At 39.7% G+C, this 18,716-nt stretch overlaps 3 protein-coding genes across 6 annotated transcripts in view; all 3 read right to left on the bottom strand.

The window, feature by feature from the left end:
* Nucleotides 1-2,133: 2,133 nt before the first annotated feature.
* Nucleotides 2,134-7,872, bottom strand: LOC118736365. Of its 2 annotated transcripts, XM_036466463.1 has the most exons (4): nt 6,042-7,872; nt 5,897-5,971; nt 4,031-4,168; nt 2,134-3,949 (listed from the first exon to the last, which is right to left on the bottom strand). In XM_036466463.1, the coding sequence occupies exons 1-4, from the start codon at nt 7,773-7,775 to the stop codon at nt 3,647-3,649; spliced, it is 2,250 nt and encodes a 749-aa protein (XP_036322356.1). In that variant the 5' UTR covers nt 7,776-7,872; the 3' UTR covers nt 2,134-3,646. The 2 variants fall into 2 exon arrangements, with proteins under 2 accessions (XP_036322356.1, XP_036322364.1); XM_036466471.1 differs by lacking the exons at nt 2,134-3,949; nt 4,031-4,168 and adding an exon at nt 5,354-5,549 and having other exon boundaries at nt 6,042-7,796.
* LOC118736345 (restin homolog) overlaps nt 7,796-18,716 on the bottom strand; it is a 184,007-nt gene continuing 173,086 nt past the window's right edge. For 2 of the 3 annotated variants that reach the window (XM_036466441.1, XM_036466447.1), the window contains 5 exons: nt 17,123-17,314; nt 16,857-17,057; nt 14,449-16,545; nt 13,315-14,385; nt 13,007-13,190 (listed from right to left, as the gene is read on the bottom strand). In XM_036466441.1, the coding sequence (XP_036322334.1) occupies nt 13,029-13,190; nt 13,315-14,385; nt 14,449-16,545; nt 16,857-17,057; nt 17,123-17,314 (3,723 nt within the window). In that variant the 3' untranslated portion in view covers nt 13,007-13,028. Of the gene's footprint in view, nt 7,883-13,006; nt 13,191-13,314; nt 14,386-14,448; nt 16,546-16,856; nt 17,058-17,122; nt 17,315-18,716 lie in introns of those variants that run through there. The other variant, XM_036466455.1, reaches the window with a different exon arrangement.
* Nucleotides 10,130-12,558, bottom strand: LOC118736384. Its single transcript, XM_036466482.1, has 2 exons — nt 11,819-12,558; nt 10,130-11,756 (listed from the first exon to the last, which is right to left on the bottom strand). The coding sequence occupies exons 1-2, from the start codon at nt 12,531-12,533 to the stop codon at nt 10,423-10,425; spliced, it is 2,049 nt and encodes a 682-aa protein (XP_036322375.1). The 5' UTR covers nt 12,534-12,558; the 3' UTR covers nt 10,130-10,422.

The following is an 18,716-nucleotide window of genomic DNA, read 5'->3' as shown; positions in this document are numbered from 1 at the left end:
TTTTAATTACTTTTTTACTGGTAATTTAAACAGATTACAAAACGTATTTATGTAAGTTTATAAGAGATAGTTTAATATTTGTAATTAATAAGATAACTTTTTTAAGGCATTTTTATGTTCCACATATTGGTGTCAAATAAAAAATTCAAATTTTATTATAAAAACGTAAATTTTTTGTACTGTCTATTCTTTTAGAATCTTCTTCAATATAGAAGTAGCTAGACCTGGTAAATCAAAACAAATCACTTAACTTATTGCGCGTATACCAAAACTTAACAAAAAAGTTTGCTTTAAAGTTTCGGAAATGTGTATTCTTTGATACTTAAGACGTCGTGAACTCTTTGTTCCAATGGAAGGGTGTTTACGTTTTGTTCGCATTTTTAAGCAAATAAAAAGTTCATGGTAAAAACAAGTGGAGGACTTAGCTTCACTTGGCATTTCCAGCTGGCGTCAGTTGGAACAGAAAAGAAACGTCTGGCTGGCTTTGTTGAAGTCGGCCAAAATCGCTTAGGCGATTACAGCGCCAAATAAAAAGAAAAAGAAAAGTTCATAAAAATCCCATTTAGCTTTTCAAGAACAAACCGATTGACCCTTGTCAATGTGGATTCAGGCCCGACAAATCCATAATTCACCCGATTTTGATAAGTAAATCAACACACATGCTTACATACAAGCAATCGCCGCCACTTTTAATAACCTTAGTTTTGTATAAAATGACATAGAGTACTACTTTCAGTTAATGGAAAATTATGGCAGATCTCTCTGAGGCATTTGAAGACAAACGTGGCATTCGATTAGGCGATCAATTTCAGAATGAGGCAAAAGAGGATATGGAGGACAGGACAAAGTATCGCCCGGCAGTAGAGAAAGAATATTCACCTATTGAGGCATATATCTGTTTTGCAAAGACGCCAAGGACTACCACCGAGAATATCGTTGGTACTGAGATCAAATGACGAACACACCTTGCCAAGAGTGTGCAACAGTGCACTTTCATGCTCCACATATTGGTTGAGCTGAGATTGGGCGTTCTTCAACCAAATTGTAAGATAGGGTGTTTTTCAATCAAATTCTGCAGTAGCGCCCTACTTCTTGAAAAGTTTTCTGAGATAGGGCATTTTCGTACTGGTTGGCCAGATAGGTCGATCTTCCACTCAGCCGTGGAAAAGTGGAAAATGGATTTTGTCAATATTTTTTTGAAAGCGCAATAAAGTCCATGTATTTTGCTTCGCTTTTGAAAAGGCAATAATACTTCACCCAGAAAAAAGTCGGTTGCTTCATCACATAATTTGGTTACATTGTTACATTGTTTAGTTATAGTTATCAAATCATGTGTTGAGAGAAATATTTTTAGTTGGCTTTTTTCTGGGTGTATACTATATTGCAGTACGGTTGGCAACCCTAATATTCCACTCAGCCGCCGATATGTACATAGAATACAGCTTTAAAAGCTCACTAAAAAAAAAATAATAGAAAAACAAAAAGAAATAAAATTTTTTCGGGAGTGTGACTCGATCGCACCACTCTCGGCCCACTTAGTCCGTAATAATGCCATCTGCCAGGTTACAATTTTGATCGGATCTAGTCTGCCGTTAATGGTATCCATTATTCTTTCTTTCATTCTCCTTTTCGTACTTGGCAGCTACACATATTTATTTCTTGCTAGCTCTGAATTGAAACAAAATCTCTTTATTTAAGGAAATTATGAATTTATTGAAAAAATTTGTGATTTTTTTGGTTATTTCTTTTTTTGACAAAATTAAAACTTTTTTTTTATATATATATTTTTATCTTCTCTTTTAATATAAATGGTAAAAACGTGTATACGTGTATGTACTGATAACATGCAAAAACATACGCTATACAATTTTCTTTTAAAAAATATGGGAGTTTCTACATGTGTGTTGAATGGTTTTACTTTTTACTACATAATAAAAGTTTTTTTTTTTTGTTTATATTTTTCAAGTTTATAGGTATTTATATATGTAAATCCATTTACATCTACGTAAGGCAATAAGTTGCATTTACAATACATATGTATGTCATTTAGGCATGTTGAGAAATACCAAATGCATTAGCATATAAAATAAATGTAAATGTAAAGGCAAAACAAATTTTCGTAAACAATTTTTTTAGCACAACGAGTTTTTGATAAAAGCATCTTTAGATATACATATGAAGTTTTTCGAGCCCACATGAAAAGGCGTTTGAAAGAGTATTTTATTTACAACAGAAGAGAGAGCGAGCGAGCGAGGACGGAGCGCATTATTTGATAAGGGTAAAAAATGGTCACCCTGTAGCCCTGTAACTATCCATGTAGCGAGTGATTACAAAATGAATTATACAAAATAAAATAATGTAAAAAACTTAAATATACACAGATTTATAAATAAAAAAAATCTACAGTTATTCGCATTAAAACTCAATAAGTCAAATTAAGATTTGTGATATTCGATTTGTGGGTTGATGTGTGAATGCAATTTACCTTAAATAAAAAATATGTATAAATTAAAAGTAAATGAAATATATGTATGTATGTACTAAACTAATTGCTCATTGCTCCTGGCGTCATTGCATATTATTTTGCTTAATTATTTTCCTTTCTACAAATGTGTTTAAATTAATTTTTAAGGCACTTTTTTTACTTTCAATTAACATTAAAATTTTATTTATTAAAACGTACACATACACTACACATTTTCGGACGCTCATCTGCTGTTGCATATTTATTTTTAATTTGCCATATTTGTACACACATATGTATGTACACATATATGTACATATACCCATATAAGCAGAGAATATGCCAGCCAAATGCAATATGTATCAACAATGCAAGCAATGCTGCTGTTTTTTTTACAAATCGGATAATCAAAGGACTATCGGCTAGTTCGTAAAACTATTTCAACTTCATTCGGTTGCTTCAAATTTGTTATTGAAAACAAGCGTCCCAAGTATTTTAACAGTTACGGACAGTGGTGATTTCAAGCGGTTCTTCAATAGAAACCCTTCCAGGTTACGGTATGTATCCAATAACAAATTTGAACAACGTGAAAACTCTAATTTTTACATACAGTTCAACTGCACAAGTTTTTTTTTTGTTGGATTTTAGATATTTTGTAATATTTTTGTTGTTGGTAATTTTTAAAACGAACAAGTACTCATATTCGAACTCCTTTGGTCCATTGCCTTGCTCATTGAGGTTTCTGTTAATTTTTTTGTGTTTTTTTTTTGCATACATCCTCTCTTCTCATCGGTAATTTTCATAGCAAAAATTAATTTTGGCCCAATGGTGGATTTATGATATTTTAGATTTAACTTTTAATTTTCACTGACTAGCATTTTATGTTAATTTTTGCTTTCGTTAAAATCTAACTGAAAGCTTAATTTTTAAGTTCTTCCCCAAGATTTTATGTGTTTTTCTTTTTGTTTTCTTTAGTATTTTAGTCAAGCGTGAGATAACCCATTTTCTGGTAATATAATGTTGCATCCTTGCCAAACGCCATTGTGATAGTTCCACACAGCCCACATTCAGCAAAGTCTGTACATATGTATGTAAGTAAGTTTGTATTAAAAAAAAGTGCGCCCACACACGGACAGCCAAAATCAATGGGGGAGCAGCAGGCGGTTTGGTCTCACTACGGAGTCATACTGTTCCACAATGGATGGATGGTCCATCCTTTCTGTCGCATGGATCATACAAATAAATGCTGGGAGTCCACAGCGACCAAGGTGGCGCAGCAGTCGATCTATCCATTTTGTCAGCATCGCTTTTACGCATTAGCTCCTTGCCCTTGTTTTCCATGCTGTCGCCGCAACTGCAGTCGGTTTGTTTCGTTTGCGCAACCAATACGACTTTATGTGACCTTGTCACATCCACATCGCACACTACAGCCGCCTCATGATTGCAGTTGAAATAACGATTCGTCAAATAGCCATCCACGTAGATCTGTGTGGACGGAAAAACAAAAACGAGCCGATGAGGAGTGAGTGTGGAAGCATACATATGTACATAATTAATCGCACGTACCTCGTAGCCACCAATGCCGCAGCAGTCGTGGATAACCCACTTTACATATAGTGATGAGGCTCCCAGTTCGCTAACCTCTGTGATGGTAACGGGGAAGCTTTGACGTGAACAGACCGAGGCGCGCGTTGGCGTGGTGTTCTGGAATTTGTAAGGTGAAAATAGTATTTGCTGTTTGTTAGCTTAAGTTTTATTTTAATAGTGTAAAAAGCCTACACTAATATTTACGGCGACTAAAACTTCTGCTTTCGAAATTACTCAATTTTCGCAGGATTATGACTTTTTTTAAATAAATATATTTATTATTTAAAGTCACCAAACCAGGTTGGTGGAATGCTAGGAAACTTACTGCCTATTCAAAAACGGCTTTGTTATTTTAAATAATTTCTTATTTCAAAACTATATTCTAATGGCCTTATTCATAACAAAGTAATTTTCAGCAAAAAAAACCGACTTCAACTCTCATTTAAAAAAAAAATATATTTATATATATCTCATGATCCACTGATTGGATCTTAACCAGATTAGTATGGGACCACTTCTGAGATTCTATATTTCCGATGCAAAAAGAATTATCGAAATCGGTTGACGTGGTCCAAAGTTATGCGGTAACATATATAAAAAAAAAATAAAAATAAAAATAAAAATAAAAATAAAAATAAGATAAAAAAATATTCCGACGAACTGATAACCTCCTCCTTTTTTGGAAGTCGGTTAAAAACAAGTAATTTTTAGCAAAAAAAAACCGACTTCAACTCTCATATAAAAAAAAAATATATATATATATATATCTCATGATCCACTGATCGGATCTTAACCAGATTAGTATGGGACCACCTCTGAGACACTACCCTTCCGATGAAAAAAATGTAATTTTATAGAATTCTATTTACCTACTTTATTAACCGACGTCCAAAAAAGGAGGAGGTTATCAGTTCGTCGGAATATTTTTTTATTTCATTTTTTTTGTATGTATGGTTACCGCATAATTTGGGACCACGTCAACCGACTTCTATAATTCTTCTTTTTAAGGAAAAGTTGGTACCTCAACGGTGATCCCATACTATTTTGGTTTAGATCCGAACATTCGATCTTGAAGAAATTAACGATAATCTTAAGTTTATATGTGGGAATTAAAGTCGGTTTTGTTTTTTGCTTAAAAATTACTTGTTCGCGATGGATGATCACAAAAAGAAATGCGAGATGAAATAGACACGTTTTATTATAAGTGGGCGGTGCCATGCCCAGTTTCACAAAAGATTATAAAATTGTTACGAATTTTAATTTTGAGAAATATGACAGTTTTGGCATTTTTCAAAAATATCCCTTTGTAGGTGAGCTTTGTTTTGAATCGACTTTACCTATTTTCGATTTATCGTAGTTACCTTTTTCTTGTTTTTAGATAAAAATTTATTCTCAAATTAAATGTCATTTCCATCCCTGCTTTGTATGCACTCAGTGAGTTTTCGATATATTAGAGATGTTGTAGTGACAAAAAGTCAATTTTTAAGTAAACGAATAACTGGAAATGGCGGAATGACAGAGAATTATTAGAAAGAAACCAGCGAAGCAAAAAGGCAAGGCGTAAAAGGTATATTCACGATTCAATAATAAAGAAATCATTAAATATTATTAAATAATCTTAAAATGCAAAGCATTATCAGAATACAAAATCTCATCATAATTCTTAGAGCCGTTTCCTAGAAGCCTATGTACATATCTTTATATATTTTATTTTTGTCTAAAAACTTTAAGAATTGTAGAGTAGTTGTCCATGATGAAGGCCCCCGTGTTAAACACACACGTAAACATGTACGTACGGCATATTTCCTTAAAATAAATTCATAATAACACTTCTCGAGTCCTTACCTGTTCGATTTGTTTTTTACGCCGCGCCTTATCCATCGCATCCAGGTCCATTATTATAGAATCGATAAAGAATTTCTGTCGAAATGAGAAACTCAGCGCCAAATACATATCACAGACCTTTTCCAATCGAAATCGTATCACTTACCAATTCTCTGCAATTGTACTGGTCCTGCGCCTGATCCGTTGTCGCAATGGTCAGGCAATTTTGTTTGTCACGCATTGCCTGGCAATGGCAGCAGCTGCATTCTCTACCATCACTCTTCTTCGTTGCATTGGTTGTTGCCGATTGAGCTGACGAGACATGTGTTTGCGATTGGCTCGGTTCCGTTACGATGTCGGTGTTCTCTCCATACATGCCATTGCATTCTTCTTCCTCGTCGATGGGCTGCGAACAGTCACATGTCACTGAAGTTTCGCCTTGTGCGACCACTGGCATGTAAAAGCCATGCACCGGACAAATGTAAGGCTGATTGCAGATGCATTCTTCGGGAGAAACCTTTCTAGATGCCACGTCATTGGATTCTGATCTAGATGATTCTGTGCATTGTTTAGGTTCGGCTGTCAACGCCAGCGCTGCTATCTCCTCGATCAATTCGAGATCTCCAATACAGCTGCTAGGCAATCCCTTCAAGCTGCAAAAATCCTCAGCGGTTGCTTCCCGAATTTGCTGTTTCGTTGAGCACTTTGTGCCCACTTCTCGTGTCGGCGCAATCTGCATCTGCTGTGGCGTTTTGGTCGCACAAGCGGGGACATGCGGGCAAGGCGCGCACGTCAGCAAGTTTGGGGTGATGATAAGATTGCATGGCAACTGCAGTGGTATGTTTATGGGCTGACCTAGAGGCTGCGGCTCGGACATTTCCGAAGGTGCGCATGATGCATTAGGACTGGTGGCTTTGCGACTCGGCGTGAATGTTATTTTGAAGCCGGAACTGAAAGGGCCATTATCCGCCACTGGCTGCTCCGAGCCAAGCGCACCGATACTATGCATTTTTGTCGGTGCCACATCGCAACCATGTGCTCTGCCATTCTCGTCCGACTGATTGATTAATTGAACTACTTCGCGTAGTAATTGAAGTATAGCCACATTTCGTGGCGGGTTTTTATTCGACTTTGGCTTTTTCTCTTTCCCGGGCGAAGTGAATTCGCAGTCCATAAATTCTCTCTTTGTGGTTATTTCTTTTTTATTCTGTCCATTCCCTTTGCCTGCCGACGGTGGCATGCAATCATCCCGTTCAGATGACGCTGAACTAAGAGAATAGAACTCGTCATCACTTGTCGAATTTCTGCCGGGACTACCCGCAGGCGCCATGCCACTAGGCAGACGTATTGCATAGGACGGTCTAGCCGGGGGATGCGCCGATGATATGGAGATTTCGAATGGACACCTACAGCTTAACTGGCCACCGGATTCAGATGTAGATCGTGGGTAGTAACTTTTACAAAATGCTCCAGCTGAGGTGGCAGTGGAAGCTTGGGAATTTTGAGAGTCTTGTGGGCTGGATCTGCTATTGGCTGACGACTGCTCTGCTGGCTGGTGATGGAAGCATGTTACCAACTGTTCTAAAGGCTGTTCTGGGCGTTGTTGTTGTTGTTGTTGTTGTTGCTGGTATAGCAGCGATTGCTGCTGTCTTGTTTGTGGTTGCGGCTTCCGCTGTTGATGTTGTTGCTGTTGCTGTTGCTGTTGCTGTTGCTGTTGCTGTTGCTGTTGCTGTTGCAGTGGATGGTGGGGATGCTGTTGTTGCTGTTGAAAAATACGCTGACATGAACATTGTACGGGAGGTAATGGCTGCACCGCTGCTGGTGGTGGCTGCTCGGTAATAGTCGGCCCATTGGTCTCCATAACTACACGATAATTGGATGGACAGTTGATGCAGGACATTGTACCGTATTGTGCATGGGGTTCTATGCGGAGGTGAATGGTTTGGGCGCTATTTAGATGCGTGTAATCTCTGTGAGTATCAGTTTGGGAGCACTTTTCTGCAGTGCCTGTAAACAGATAAGGGATACAAAAAACAAATCGAGAAAAACCGCAAATTAGATAACAGAAAATATTTTGACAAAATCTACGAATTATTTCAATAATTTTGAATTTAATATTAAGTCCGTGCTTCCGTGTCAAAATGAAAATAACAAATACAAAGTACTTGTTGTGGCTGGAAGAATCAATCATACATATTTATGTACATGAGCATGGCAGGGTTAAAACAATTTCGAAAAAGTTTTTTTTATTCATCTCATATCTCTCCAAAAAAAAGTATTTTAAAGATTTATAACAAAAAAGTCTACAGTAAAAGCCTAGTTATGCATACTAAGCTTTACTTGACTCGACTTGGATAGTTGCCACATAGTGAAGCAGTTCAATGAGTTTTGCGTGTAAAACAAACACAAACAGACGGCAACGTTAAATGAGTTAACGACGCAATGGATGCGATTAAAATTGTAGCCTGATAGATGGCAGTATTGCATAGTGAACGAGTCACGGTCAATTACGGTCGTTAGAATTAAATACTAAATTTAATAAAATGCAACTAAAAAGCTTTTTCCATAATTTTGAATTTTTTCTGCATATGACATCGAACCTGGGTCCTATTGAGTTGGTTTAATTCAGTATCAATACCTTAATAGCACTTGGCTACATATGTACATATATATGTACGCCGGCCTCCAAATTTGCTTATGAACCTCTTTTTTCGCAGATTGCCATCGAAATCTCCCCTGGCCCGCATTAATTTTGAAAGTTGTATCTATCACTTAATCGAGATTATGAATTAGCTCATTAAACCGGATTAATTCTGCCATCTGTCTAGGCTATAAGCAATGCAAATTTAACTATGCCTTAAAGTATAGACAGACGGCAGCGTTGATTCAGCTTAACTCATTGATTCGATATTATTTCGGAAATTAACTGCATTTAATCCGAATTAAGTCCTACAGCTAATTATTAGCTGTAAAATAAACGAAGCAAACAAGTAAATAAAGATCTGTGGCTGCACAATACAACTCAATAGGGCTCAGGTTCGTTCTCGAGCTGGATAAATCTCTAAAAATTTGATTTTAAAATTTTTATTTTTTAGTTATATATTATTTATAATTATTATTCTCATTTTCGATGCTGGTGTTTCCGACAGGATAGGGGAACCATTTTTGGACATCCTTGTCAAATTTGGTGTGGATTCAAACTGCTTTCGGCGTTATGCCATCTTCGGTGTAATTTTTTGTTCTGAATAGTTTGTTTGTTCGTCACGGGTGGTGTTACTAGATGAGATGATTTTGTGTATGTGTTTCGCCTCAGGGTTTAGAATGTCAAATTGAAATATTTTGTTTGCATTGCCACACACACTCTTACAGATTTTGACAGTTCACGACGCAAAAGCAAAATACATGGAACTTTTTGTTTTTGTACTTCTGTATGAGCCATTTAGTATAGTGGTTTGGTAATTACAACCAAATATCCAACTATGACATTTGGCTACTATAACCGTTGCTACACCAAGAATAATAACTAAATATTTTTATCAGTGTACATTAGAAAAAAATAATAACCGAGAGAACGAAAAAAATTTAATAAAAGTTTTACTGGCCGTAGGCGCCAATTTGAAAGGATAAACTGCGCCACTAATCCGGATTAACGTTGCCGTCAATTGCATTGAAATATGAGGTTACTAGGTTCGAACCTCGGAAAGGCAGAGAACTAGAGACCGTAACAGTTACAACTTCTATTAAAAAAAATCGCTTCTTAAGAATTATTTTTTTGATTATTATTTAATTACCTCTTTTATTTTATGAATCGAATATAACAATTATTTTTGATTTTTATCTAAATAATCTGCAAACAACAGTTATTTTTGATTTTTAAGTTATATGTCTTAGATAACAGTTATCGAAGACTTTTATTTTAAAAGTCATAAATAAAAATCAGTCACTGACCTTTATTTTTTAAATCATGCTTATAAAAGTCATTTGTATAAGTCGTAGTAAACTGTTGTTTCCCAATACCTTCTTAACTGCGAAAAATGTTAATGACTTTTATACGAATGATTTAAAAATAAAAAGTCGGTGACTGATTTATATTGATGACTTATAAAATTAAAAATCACTGACTGATTTTTATTGATGACTTTTATAACTAAAAGTCTTCTATATCTGTTATCTAAGACTTATAGTATAAAAATCAAAAATAATTGTTTTGTTTTTGGTTTTATAATATAAAAATCAAAAATCAATCGGTGAAAAAAGAAAGCGATTGGTACGTATCACTTAGTTGTAGAACATTTCCTTCATAGTGAAGTTTTCCAATACAGTTTCCCTGCAGAGAGCGCATTCGAAAAACTCTTCCGAATTAAAATAACTGATTTGTAAATTCCAAACTTCTTTTTTCGATTAGTTTACTTAACGTCACGTTTACAATTAGATTTTAGTTCTTTGTTTTTAATTTTACAGTTACAGTTACTATATAAATGTTTTTTGTTTTTTTTGCTTTTGTAGACAATTGCCCTTTAAAGGCGACAGACAACAACTGTTACAACTTATGTTGTACCCCCTCGGTCGTGTTCGACAACATCCTCCAAATTCACTGGTTCACCTCGTATGCGCTCCGTCAATTTATTATCGGTGCTCCACATTTCCTCACCAGTCATTTCCAAATATTTTGCCTCGGCTCTTTCGCGGCAGGGGCAAAAATCGAAGTTAGACGTGTTAGTGCATTTAGCCCGCGAGTGGTAGTCAACAAATATAGAGCCCTTCAAGCGACACTTGCACACCTTGATTTTTTCATGCTTGATTTGATCGATTTGGCTATCTGTGGCTCGCTTACGCCAAGGACATAAGCAGCACCCGCAGTTGTGAGGACAGAAAACATTTCCTTCGGCATCGATCAGTGGACTCGGATCGTAGCGACACGGCGAGCAGATGTGGATGTCTTTATGCTGAGGCAAGGCTTTGAAATATTTGGGTTTGACTGGCTCTATGGGCACTTCCGGGTGCATTGGCATTGAAGACGTTGGTTTGCTGCAAATGCCACAAGCTCCTAATTTTGGTGGTTCTTTTGGAGCACGATATTTGTTGCAAATTTTACAGAGGTCGGCTGTGGCTTCGCCTCTGGAACTAACGGCTGGGGTCTTTCCTCTAGTGCAAATACCACAAGGACCCACTTCTGTTTCGATTGGCGGGGCGGCTCCTCTTGAACAAACTCCATGTGGAGATTTTCCTGCTTTTGCCATGCCCCTTGAACAAACCGCGCCAGGACCTTTGTCTCCGGGACTCTCAACAGGTGTGCCATCTTTTGGGACATCTAATTCAACTGATTGGTGAACTGGTGGAACAAGTACCACCAGCGAATTCTCTGTTTTTGTAGACTTTCCACTCGGTCCCTTTAACGGCGGCACCGCTGGTAATTCGCTTGTTTGTGGCGGTTGAGTTGGCTGTGGCGAACAAATACCACACGGAGGTTTCTTAGTCGATTCCGGCTGCATATGTGAATGCTCCCCCCTGCGCCCACATAAAACACACACACCTTGGCTAGCTGTTTCCGATAACGAAGCACCCACAGATGGCACCGAAGACGCTGCTATTGTGGCCACGAACGGTCCTTGAGTAACGGGAGTTTGCTGTATCTCGATCGTTCGTTTCGACGCAGTGGAAGCGGTAGGTACTTCAGGTGTACCTTCAGTCGTCAGGGGTGCCGATGCCGGTACTTCTATTTGCACTTTTGACGCAACCACATGAGCAGCCGGTACTTGCATGACAGAGTCGTGGGGGACTTGTAAAGGCAATGGAAGGAAACCAGGCTGCATGGCTGCCATTTGCTGCAACAAATCCGCATGAAAATTAAATGCTGGTGCAGGTCCTTCCATGGGTATGCCTATTAGATAACAATAAGATTATTTGTTTGTGATTCATACGGTTTGGTCTATGTCGGCTTACTGCTCACTTCCGGGCGTGGCGCCACTATAGTGTCTGTGCGTATTGGTTCCATCGACGCAAACATTTTGGCCATCTGGTCGTTATCTTGCACTGCTATATGCTTCCTGATTTCATATGATTGCTGGGACTCCGAATAGGGAAAGTTGTGCTGACGTTGTCCTTGTCCTTTCCTTTGGCCCTGTCCATGTCCTTGCAGGTGTAATTTTAGAGGAATTGTAAATAAAATCGGATCAATACGAATATTTGGCGAGACGTTCGATTTGCCTTCCGCTACCTTGGCGGTAACCTCCAGCTGGACTGTGCGGGACTGGGGTTTCATGTTGCGCACATCACATTTACAACGCGAACCGCACCCCCTGCGCTCCCTGCGACCACTACCCTCGAACTCGACCAGGAGCATTTGGGCCGTATTGATCACTTGTTTTAACGCATCGCGAAACATTCGAGAATCTTTTACCGGCGGTGGAGCAGTTGGCCCACTCTTGGAATACACAACAACGCTTGGCTGATTTATTTCAACATCGCTAAAGCAATCATAGAACACGTCATACTCACTAGGAGTTTCCGTGAAGTTCGGCTCAACATAAAGTATCTGGGTCGAATTACCAGCATTTGGTAAGGCTGCCGTCTCCGCTCCTGGTCTGCTCGGCATTCTGGATGATCGCTTCGCATCTTTGTTCATGTGGGCGTAATTAATTTTGTTGTATTTGTCCATTATGCAAAAGTTTGACAAATATTTAATTTTTTTGCGATTTTTTCGCTCTTTTCACAGAAAATTTTGAAGTTCAGAAATTCAATCAACAACAAATGAGAATCAAAGGAAAATTCATTTCAATTAGTTTTCAGTTTGAAAATTTTATGATAACTGAACGAAAGTTTCTGACAACTGAATTTATTTTATGAAATTGAAACAAAATTGACGATGCAGGAAGTGAAAACAGTAGAGTGCTACACATTTTTTGAAAACGAAATCCGAGTATTTGCGTCATTTGACGAATCATTCATTTATTACGGCTTTTCACCACAATTGACTTTTTTAATTTTTGTTTTTACACTCTGATAAAAACATACCAGCTATTCCTGTCCTAAAACGCAAATGCTTCCAAATAAATTGATATATCTACGAATTTATACAGCTCCCAGATATGTATTAGTACTGCAGTTAAGCATTTCGTATTCAAATCCCATTTCCGTCGATACCCGTTGAAGTTTACACTGAATTTGTCAAGAGGATTTCGTAATTACTTATCGCCTCTGTTCGCATTTCCCTTTCCACCGGATAGTAGACAGTGCAATAGAATTCCGATTCCATTCTCTTGGTATGGAAATCCATGAGTTGTTCATTAATTTGATCTTCGATTTGTTGCATCATCTAGGGAATCGCAAAAAATGAGTCATTAATGAATGCAACCCAAGGAATTGTGTTTGGCAATGTGTGGTGAGTGTGTGTACGAAATGTGGTGGTTGGTGAGCACACCGCAGCGGAAAATACGCACCGGCACCTTCAGCGGCTTGAAGAGTTCCTCGAGCACATGCAGGCACGACATTGCATTCACGAAGTGTTCATAATTTTCCGTCGATACTTGTTCGTTGTAGTCCGAGTCGAAAATCGAGTAGGTTTGCAGTATTTCGAGGCCATCACGAAACTCTTTGTCGGCTTCCCAACGTTTTAATAGATTTTGGTTAAACTCGATCAGCTCCAGGGAATTTTTCGGCAGTGACGTCTTAAGCGTACTGAGAAAAACACGAATCTGCAAGGGAACAACATCGAGCAAACGCTCGGGATTCATATCGTCGTTCACCTGAACACCGATCTCTTTGTGTTCATTGCAGGTACCTTCCGTCTCAGTTCCCTTGTCGATTTTTTCGAACTCAGTTTCGGTGAAGGCATCCACCTTTAGTTGCAGCTCGATGCCATCTTCTTGCAGCGAGTGGAAGCTATCGAAGCGTTGAAGTATTTCCGATTGGCTTATCTCGACGTCGCTCACATCGTGGAAATGCTGCGGCCGATGAGCATTGAAGCACGACACAATGCGACGTACGCGTGTGTGTAAAACACGGCGTTTCAAACGGCGCTTTCGGTTCCTTTGGGAGGTGGATATCGAGAGCCGTTTTATGGTTTCAGCAGCCTTAGAGGACTCGCATTGACTTGCTGAAAGCATTCGCAACTCCGAAGGCACCTCGCAAATCGGTTTCAGACAAGTGGACTTTTCTTTGGGGGTCATAAAAAGGGGCTTGAGACACACGTCTATGACAAACTGTGGCATGAGTGCCATCGCGACTGTTAGATCTTGCGTGGGTAAGGGATCATCGCCATTTCCCTCTGGCTCTTGGGAAACTTCTAGTTCGGGAGCTTCAAAAAGCTCCGCAACCTTCTGTTCTTCCACAACCAACTCATTGTCATTGTTAGATTTTTCGGTTTCGGGGGGATTCACCTGACTGATTTCTATGTTAACGCTTACCTCATCGTCCAGCGAATCGCCATGCAGTAGGCTGTCTGCCAGCCTCTTTACATCGCGAGCCACGCTCGAGAACTGCTGGTGGGAAGGTAAGTTTGTCTCGCATTCCTACAAAAAGAGAGATGTTCAAAAAAATATTCAAATTTAAGGAGGGCATTTATAGTACTTTACCTTGAAATTACGCAACGCATTCCCTAAGCCAGTGCTGGCTGACTTTAGATCTTTGACGTCTTCGCGCTTGAAACGTTTCGACGGGCTTCCACTCAGCTCTTGTGCCAAGCTATAGCCTTCCGATCGTTCCAGCCGTTTCTCGAGCTTCTGCACCATCTCCTCCTTGCTCTTCACCTCGTCTTGCAGCACGCGTATCTTGTCTTCGCACTCCTTCTCGGTATTCTGTAGTTTGACAATCTGCTGCTCCAGTGTGGCCACTTCTTCTTTTAGCTCGCTGTTAGTCACTTCAATATGTAAGAACTCCTTCTTCAGTTCGAACAGCTGTCCCTGCAAAGCTTCCACTTCGGTCAAGTTTCTTGACTCAGTTTCCTGTTGCAATTTTCGCATGAAGCTGAGTTCATCGTTCAGGGTCTTGTTGCGTTTCTTCTCCTGCTCCAGCTGGTCGATTGTCGGCTTTTGTTGCTCTTTCAACGCATCCAATTGCTCCCTGACACGTTCGTATTCCGCGCTTATGGATTCATGATCATCCGTTAAGTCACGATGTTCCTTGGACACGCGCACAAGACAGTTCTTCAAGTCGCGCTCTGCTTCTTCCAATTGACAGATCTTCTCGTTGGCTGCGCGCGCATCATCCCGCAAACAGTCCTGAAGCTTCTGTATTTTCGACTTCAGGCAGCACTCCTTGGCACGGTACGCCTCCTCACGATCCTTGTACTGACGCTCTAGTTCTACCCAATGGCAGTCAGCCGACTCCATGGCCTCGTAATGACGGGAATTCAAGTCCTTAATTTGACTTCGTAAACATTTCACTTCTTCCTTCAGGTACTGGCACACACAGTTCGACACTTCAGGGCTCTCATTGCGATAAAACTGATCTTCGCAGTTAAAGTTTGGCATTGGAGTAGCGCGAACAAATTGATTACCCGAAAATGCGGGTAATACATCATTCACCTGTTCAGAGACTATTGGCATCACGTTGCCCATTTCAGTATCTGGGTTCTTCGCAAGTGACTGAGTTTCGTTTGTTTTCCTAGGCGTTCCTGGCCGTGATGTGCAGTCGCTGCTGTTGGTGTTCGCCCACTGCGTGAACGTGATCGTAGTGTAGTACGTCAATAACAATGGCAACAAACTATGAAGTATCTCTAGATTCTCTTTGGCTATCTGCTTGTCTTCCTCGAGGTGACGAATTTGCGTTTCGGTTACGGCTAGGTCGTCACGTAAAATCAAACACTCAGAACGGCAGTCTTTGTACTTGGCACTCAATGCTTCTCTGGACATTTCCAGCTCAACGTTTCGTTGACTGAGAATTTCCAGCTCGACTTCCAACCGCTGTAGGCGTAAACGTGTGTCGTTCTCAGCCTCCTCGAACTCACACTTTTCCTCTTCGAGCGTTAAATTCTCACTTTCCAAAAACTCGACACGGTCGCGAAGCTCCTTCAGCTCTTTCTCCAACAAAATCTCACGTTGTAGACGATCGGCCAATCGCTTGGTCTGCAAGTCACCGGAACTCTCGTATATGAGTACCTTGTTCTCTAGTAGCGCCACACGGTCTTTGTAATACTGCAGCCGCTTTTGGTCGCTTAAATTCGGCGATAGTTGGGCAGGTACTTTGGTCGCGCCGACCTTGTGTGTGGGATCGGTGCGCTGGAGTTTTTGTAGTTCGTTGCAAAAATCGCGCGCTGCGTATGCAATACTCTCTTCCTCGAAGTCGGTCTGAGTGCAGGCGTTGTTCTCACTGACGTCGCTCAAGAAATCCGACTCAACGAATACGCCGCTCTCACTGAGGCTGTTGCTCAGCCAGGCCTGGCGGGACTTGCGTGGCGAATCGGTTGGTGTATTCGTCGGAACCAACTGATTGTTACCGCTGCTGTGATTGTAGGCGGCCTGATGCTGCGGCGAACTGTTATAGGGCGAAACGGTTGCCACAATACGGGCTGCGTTGGGGAGCGGTGTGGCAGGTACGGCAGGTTTTGTGACCGATTTCAAGCTTGGATTGCTGCTGCTGCTTCTGCTGCCTGTATTGTTGCTTGCCTCGTACGCGGAGCGAGCGCTTGAAGGCGATGATGCTGAACTGTAGTCCGATATACGCGATTTTACCTTCAATTTTCGAGTGTTTTGTTTGGGGAAAAATTAAAGCAAATGAGATTTGTTTATTCGCTATAAATACACGTAATTTAAATGTGAGAGAAAGGGTACTTTTTATTTCATTTTGCTAAACGAGAAATGATTGAAATAAAAATGTATGCGTTGCTTTTTGAAGAAAGCAATTCGAAAGCAATTACGTATGTGGAAAAAAGTCAGATGTAAACACGCAAATGTCGAACAGAGTAGCCGTGTCAAGCAAAATGTTGGCGCTCAAGTGGATGTACTAAATATGCAGAGAGATCAGTGCAATAATCTTCGCTTACCAAATCCAAGCTGCTGGCCTCATCACTCGAACACGAGTTGGTATTCAGCGAATTGGATTCGCTGCGTTGCGCCATCAAATCCAAATGTTGCACCAATCGAATGAGCTGCTGCAGACAGTCCCTGTCCTCGCTATCGAGAATGGACTTTTGCAACATTTGTGAAATCCGGCGACGTAACTCTTCATTGGCAGGATCAATCAGCTGGTTGTCAAAGAGAAATATCGATTATTTTTTCCGTTATCTTACTGAAACTTTGAAACACTCACATTGATTTCATTTTCCGCATGCTGCTGATTATTTGGCGATGTGATGCGGGAATCAACGCTTGCGGCACCATTTCCACATTTTCCAAATATCAGCTGCATGGGATCTTCCTGATTCGCCCAAACGTTCTTTACTGTCGGGGCGGTGGCAGTTTGTGATGTGGTCGAAGCTGTTGTATGGCTCTGCACAGACCACTGAAAGAGAATTTGCAATTGTTAGAGCAAAGCGAAAAATACATGCATAAATAAGTATGTTTTTCTATGAATGAAAAAATGCATTTTTAAGTTTTTAGATATTTCGGGTAAATTATTTCTATACATACCCTGCAGAAAAAAATTATCAATTGAACAAAATAACCAACTTCTAGTTAGCTTTTCTGCGGGATTTCGATAAATAACTAACTGTTAATTAGCTATGACAAAACTAACTTTAAGTTAAGTTAAGTTAAGTTAATACACTTTTTTATGCATTTCGCAGATTCTTTTTCGTGTTCAGGGCAAATAAAATAAAGGTCGAAATTTTGTATTATCATTTTGATGTTAGGTCTGATCGAATTTAAATGCGAGACCAACTACAAAAGAATATCGACAGGTCGGTGGTTTTCGACGGGGCGCGATGCTAGCAAAACGATGCAACTCAGGCGACAACTCCAACGATAGCGAAGGTATTTATCTGCTTCACAGCACACAACAAATTTTAATCCACAAAACAAAAGTTTTAAGTGAAAAAAAAATGTTGCTGCTAAAATTGTAAGCGCGTCTAACTAAAAAGCAATCAACATGACTGAGCATGCATGAGCGCCTGGCATGTGAGCGCCAGCAACAAGCAATTACAACTTGCAGTAGCATTCAGCGAACACCCAGCCTACGCCAACCAACTGCCACCCCACTGCTGCAAATGGGCAATCATTAGCGCCGCTGCTTATTTAGCAACAAAATAGTAATTGTTGCATTGCCACGCTATTCCTTCGCATTGCTGCCGTGCTGCCCCACCAACAACACCTTGGATGCCACAACTGCATACTCAAAGCACGCTGCGTGTTAACGCTTCACCATTCGCTGATCCTTCTACGCCAATTCACTGATTTTGGTGTTGATTTGCGCAATTAAAATGCGCTCAGGTGTGCTGTAAATCTAAATACACGCGCCTCTGTTGTTATTGTTTTAATTTGTTTGGTCTGACTCTTTTTTTTTTTTGTTAATTCATAAATATTGCATTTGATTGAACTTCTGCTGGTTCGCATGCGCGGCAAGGTTGGCCGGCTGGTTGGTTGGTTGGTCGGTCGGCTGGTAGTTTAATTGATTTTCAACTCGAATGATTTTTAAGGTTTGCAAATATGTATGTTTGTATGTATGTATAATCACCTACAGTGCTCTTTAATTAGACTTGGAAAATTGCGGTTAATAGTGTTTTGAAAAAAGTAGAAAAATGCACAGTAGCTCAGAAAAAAATAGGGGCAGTGTACTTCATAAAAATTTCGCAATAACTCAAATGAATATCGAGATAATCACCAATAGACATGAGAGCGATAGAAAGCTGATAATTAAAATTTCTGAGGCGAATGTCGACTTTTTAACTTTGTTTGCGATACTTGAA

Source organism: Rhagoletis pomonella, unplaced genomic scaffold, assembly GCF_013731165.1.
Source record: "Rhagoletis pomonella isolate Grant_MI unplaced genomic scaffold, Rhpom_1.0 Rhpom_scaffold_00001, whole genome shotgun sequence".
Classification (NCBI taxonomy): Eukaryota; Metazoa; Arthropoda; class Insecta; order Diptera; family Tephritidae; genus Rhagoletis; species Rhagoletis pomonella.
Note: the sequence above shows the minus strand (reverse complement) of the source record. Positions and strands in the feature narration are given on the sequence as shown.

Coding starts and splice junctions, on each gene's coding strand:
- LOC118736365 (XM_036466463.1), bottom strand. CDS start 7,775: ATGTCCTGCATCAACTGTCCATCCAATTATCGTGTAGTTATGGAGACC. Junction 5,972..6,041: donor AGTACAATTGCAGAGAATTG/GTAAGTGATACG, acceptor TCATTTCGACAG/AAATTCTTTATCGATTCTAT. Junction 4,169..5,896: donor GTAAAAAACAAATCGAACAG/GTAAGGACTCGA, acceptor TACAAATTCCAG/AACACCACGCCAACGCGCGC.
- LOC118736384 (XM_036466482.1), bottom strand. CDS start 12,533: ATGGACAAATACAACAAAATTAATTACGCCCACATGAACAAAGATGCG. Junction 11,757..11,818: donor GCCACGCCCGGAAGTGAGCA/GTAAGCCGACAT, acceptor GTTATCTAATAG/GCATACCCATGGAAGGACCT.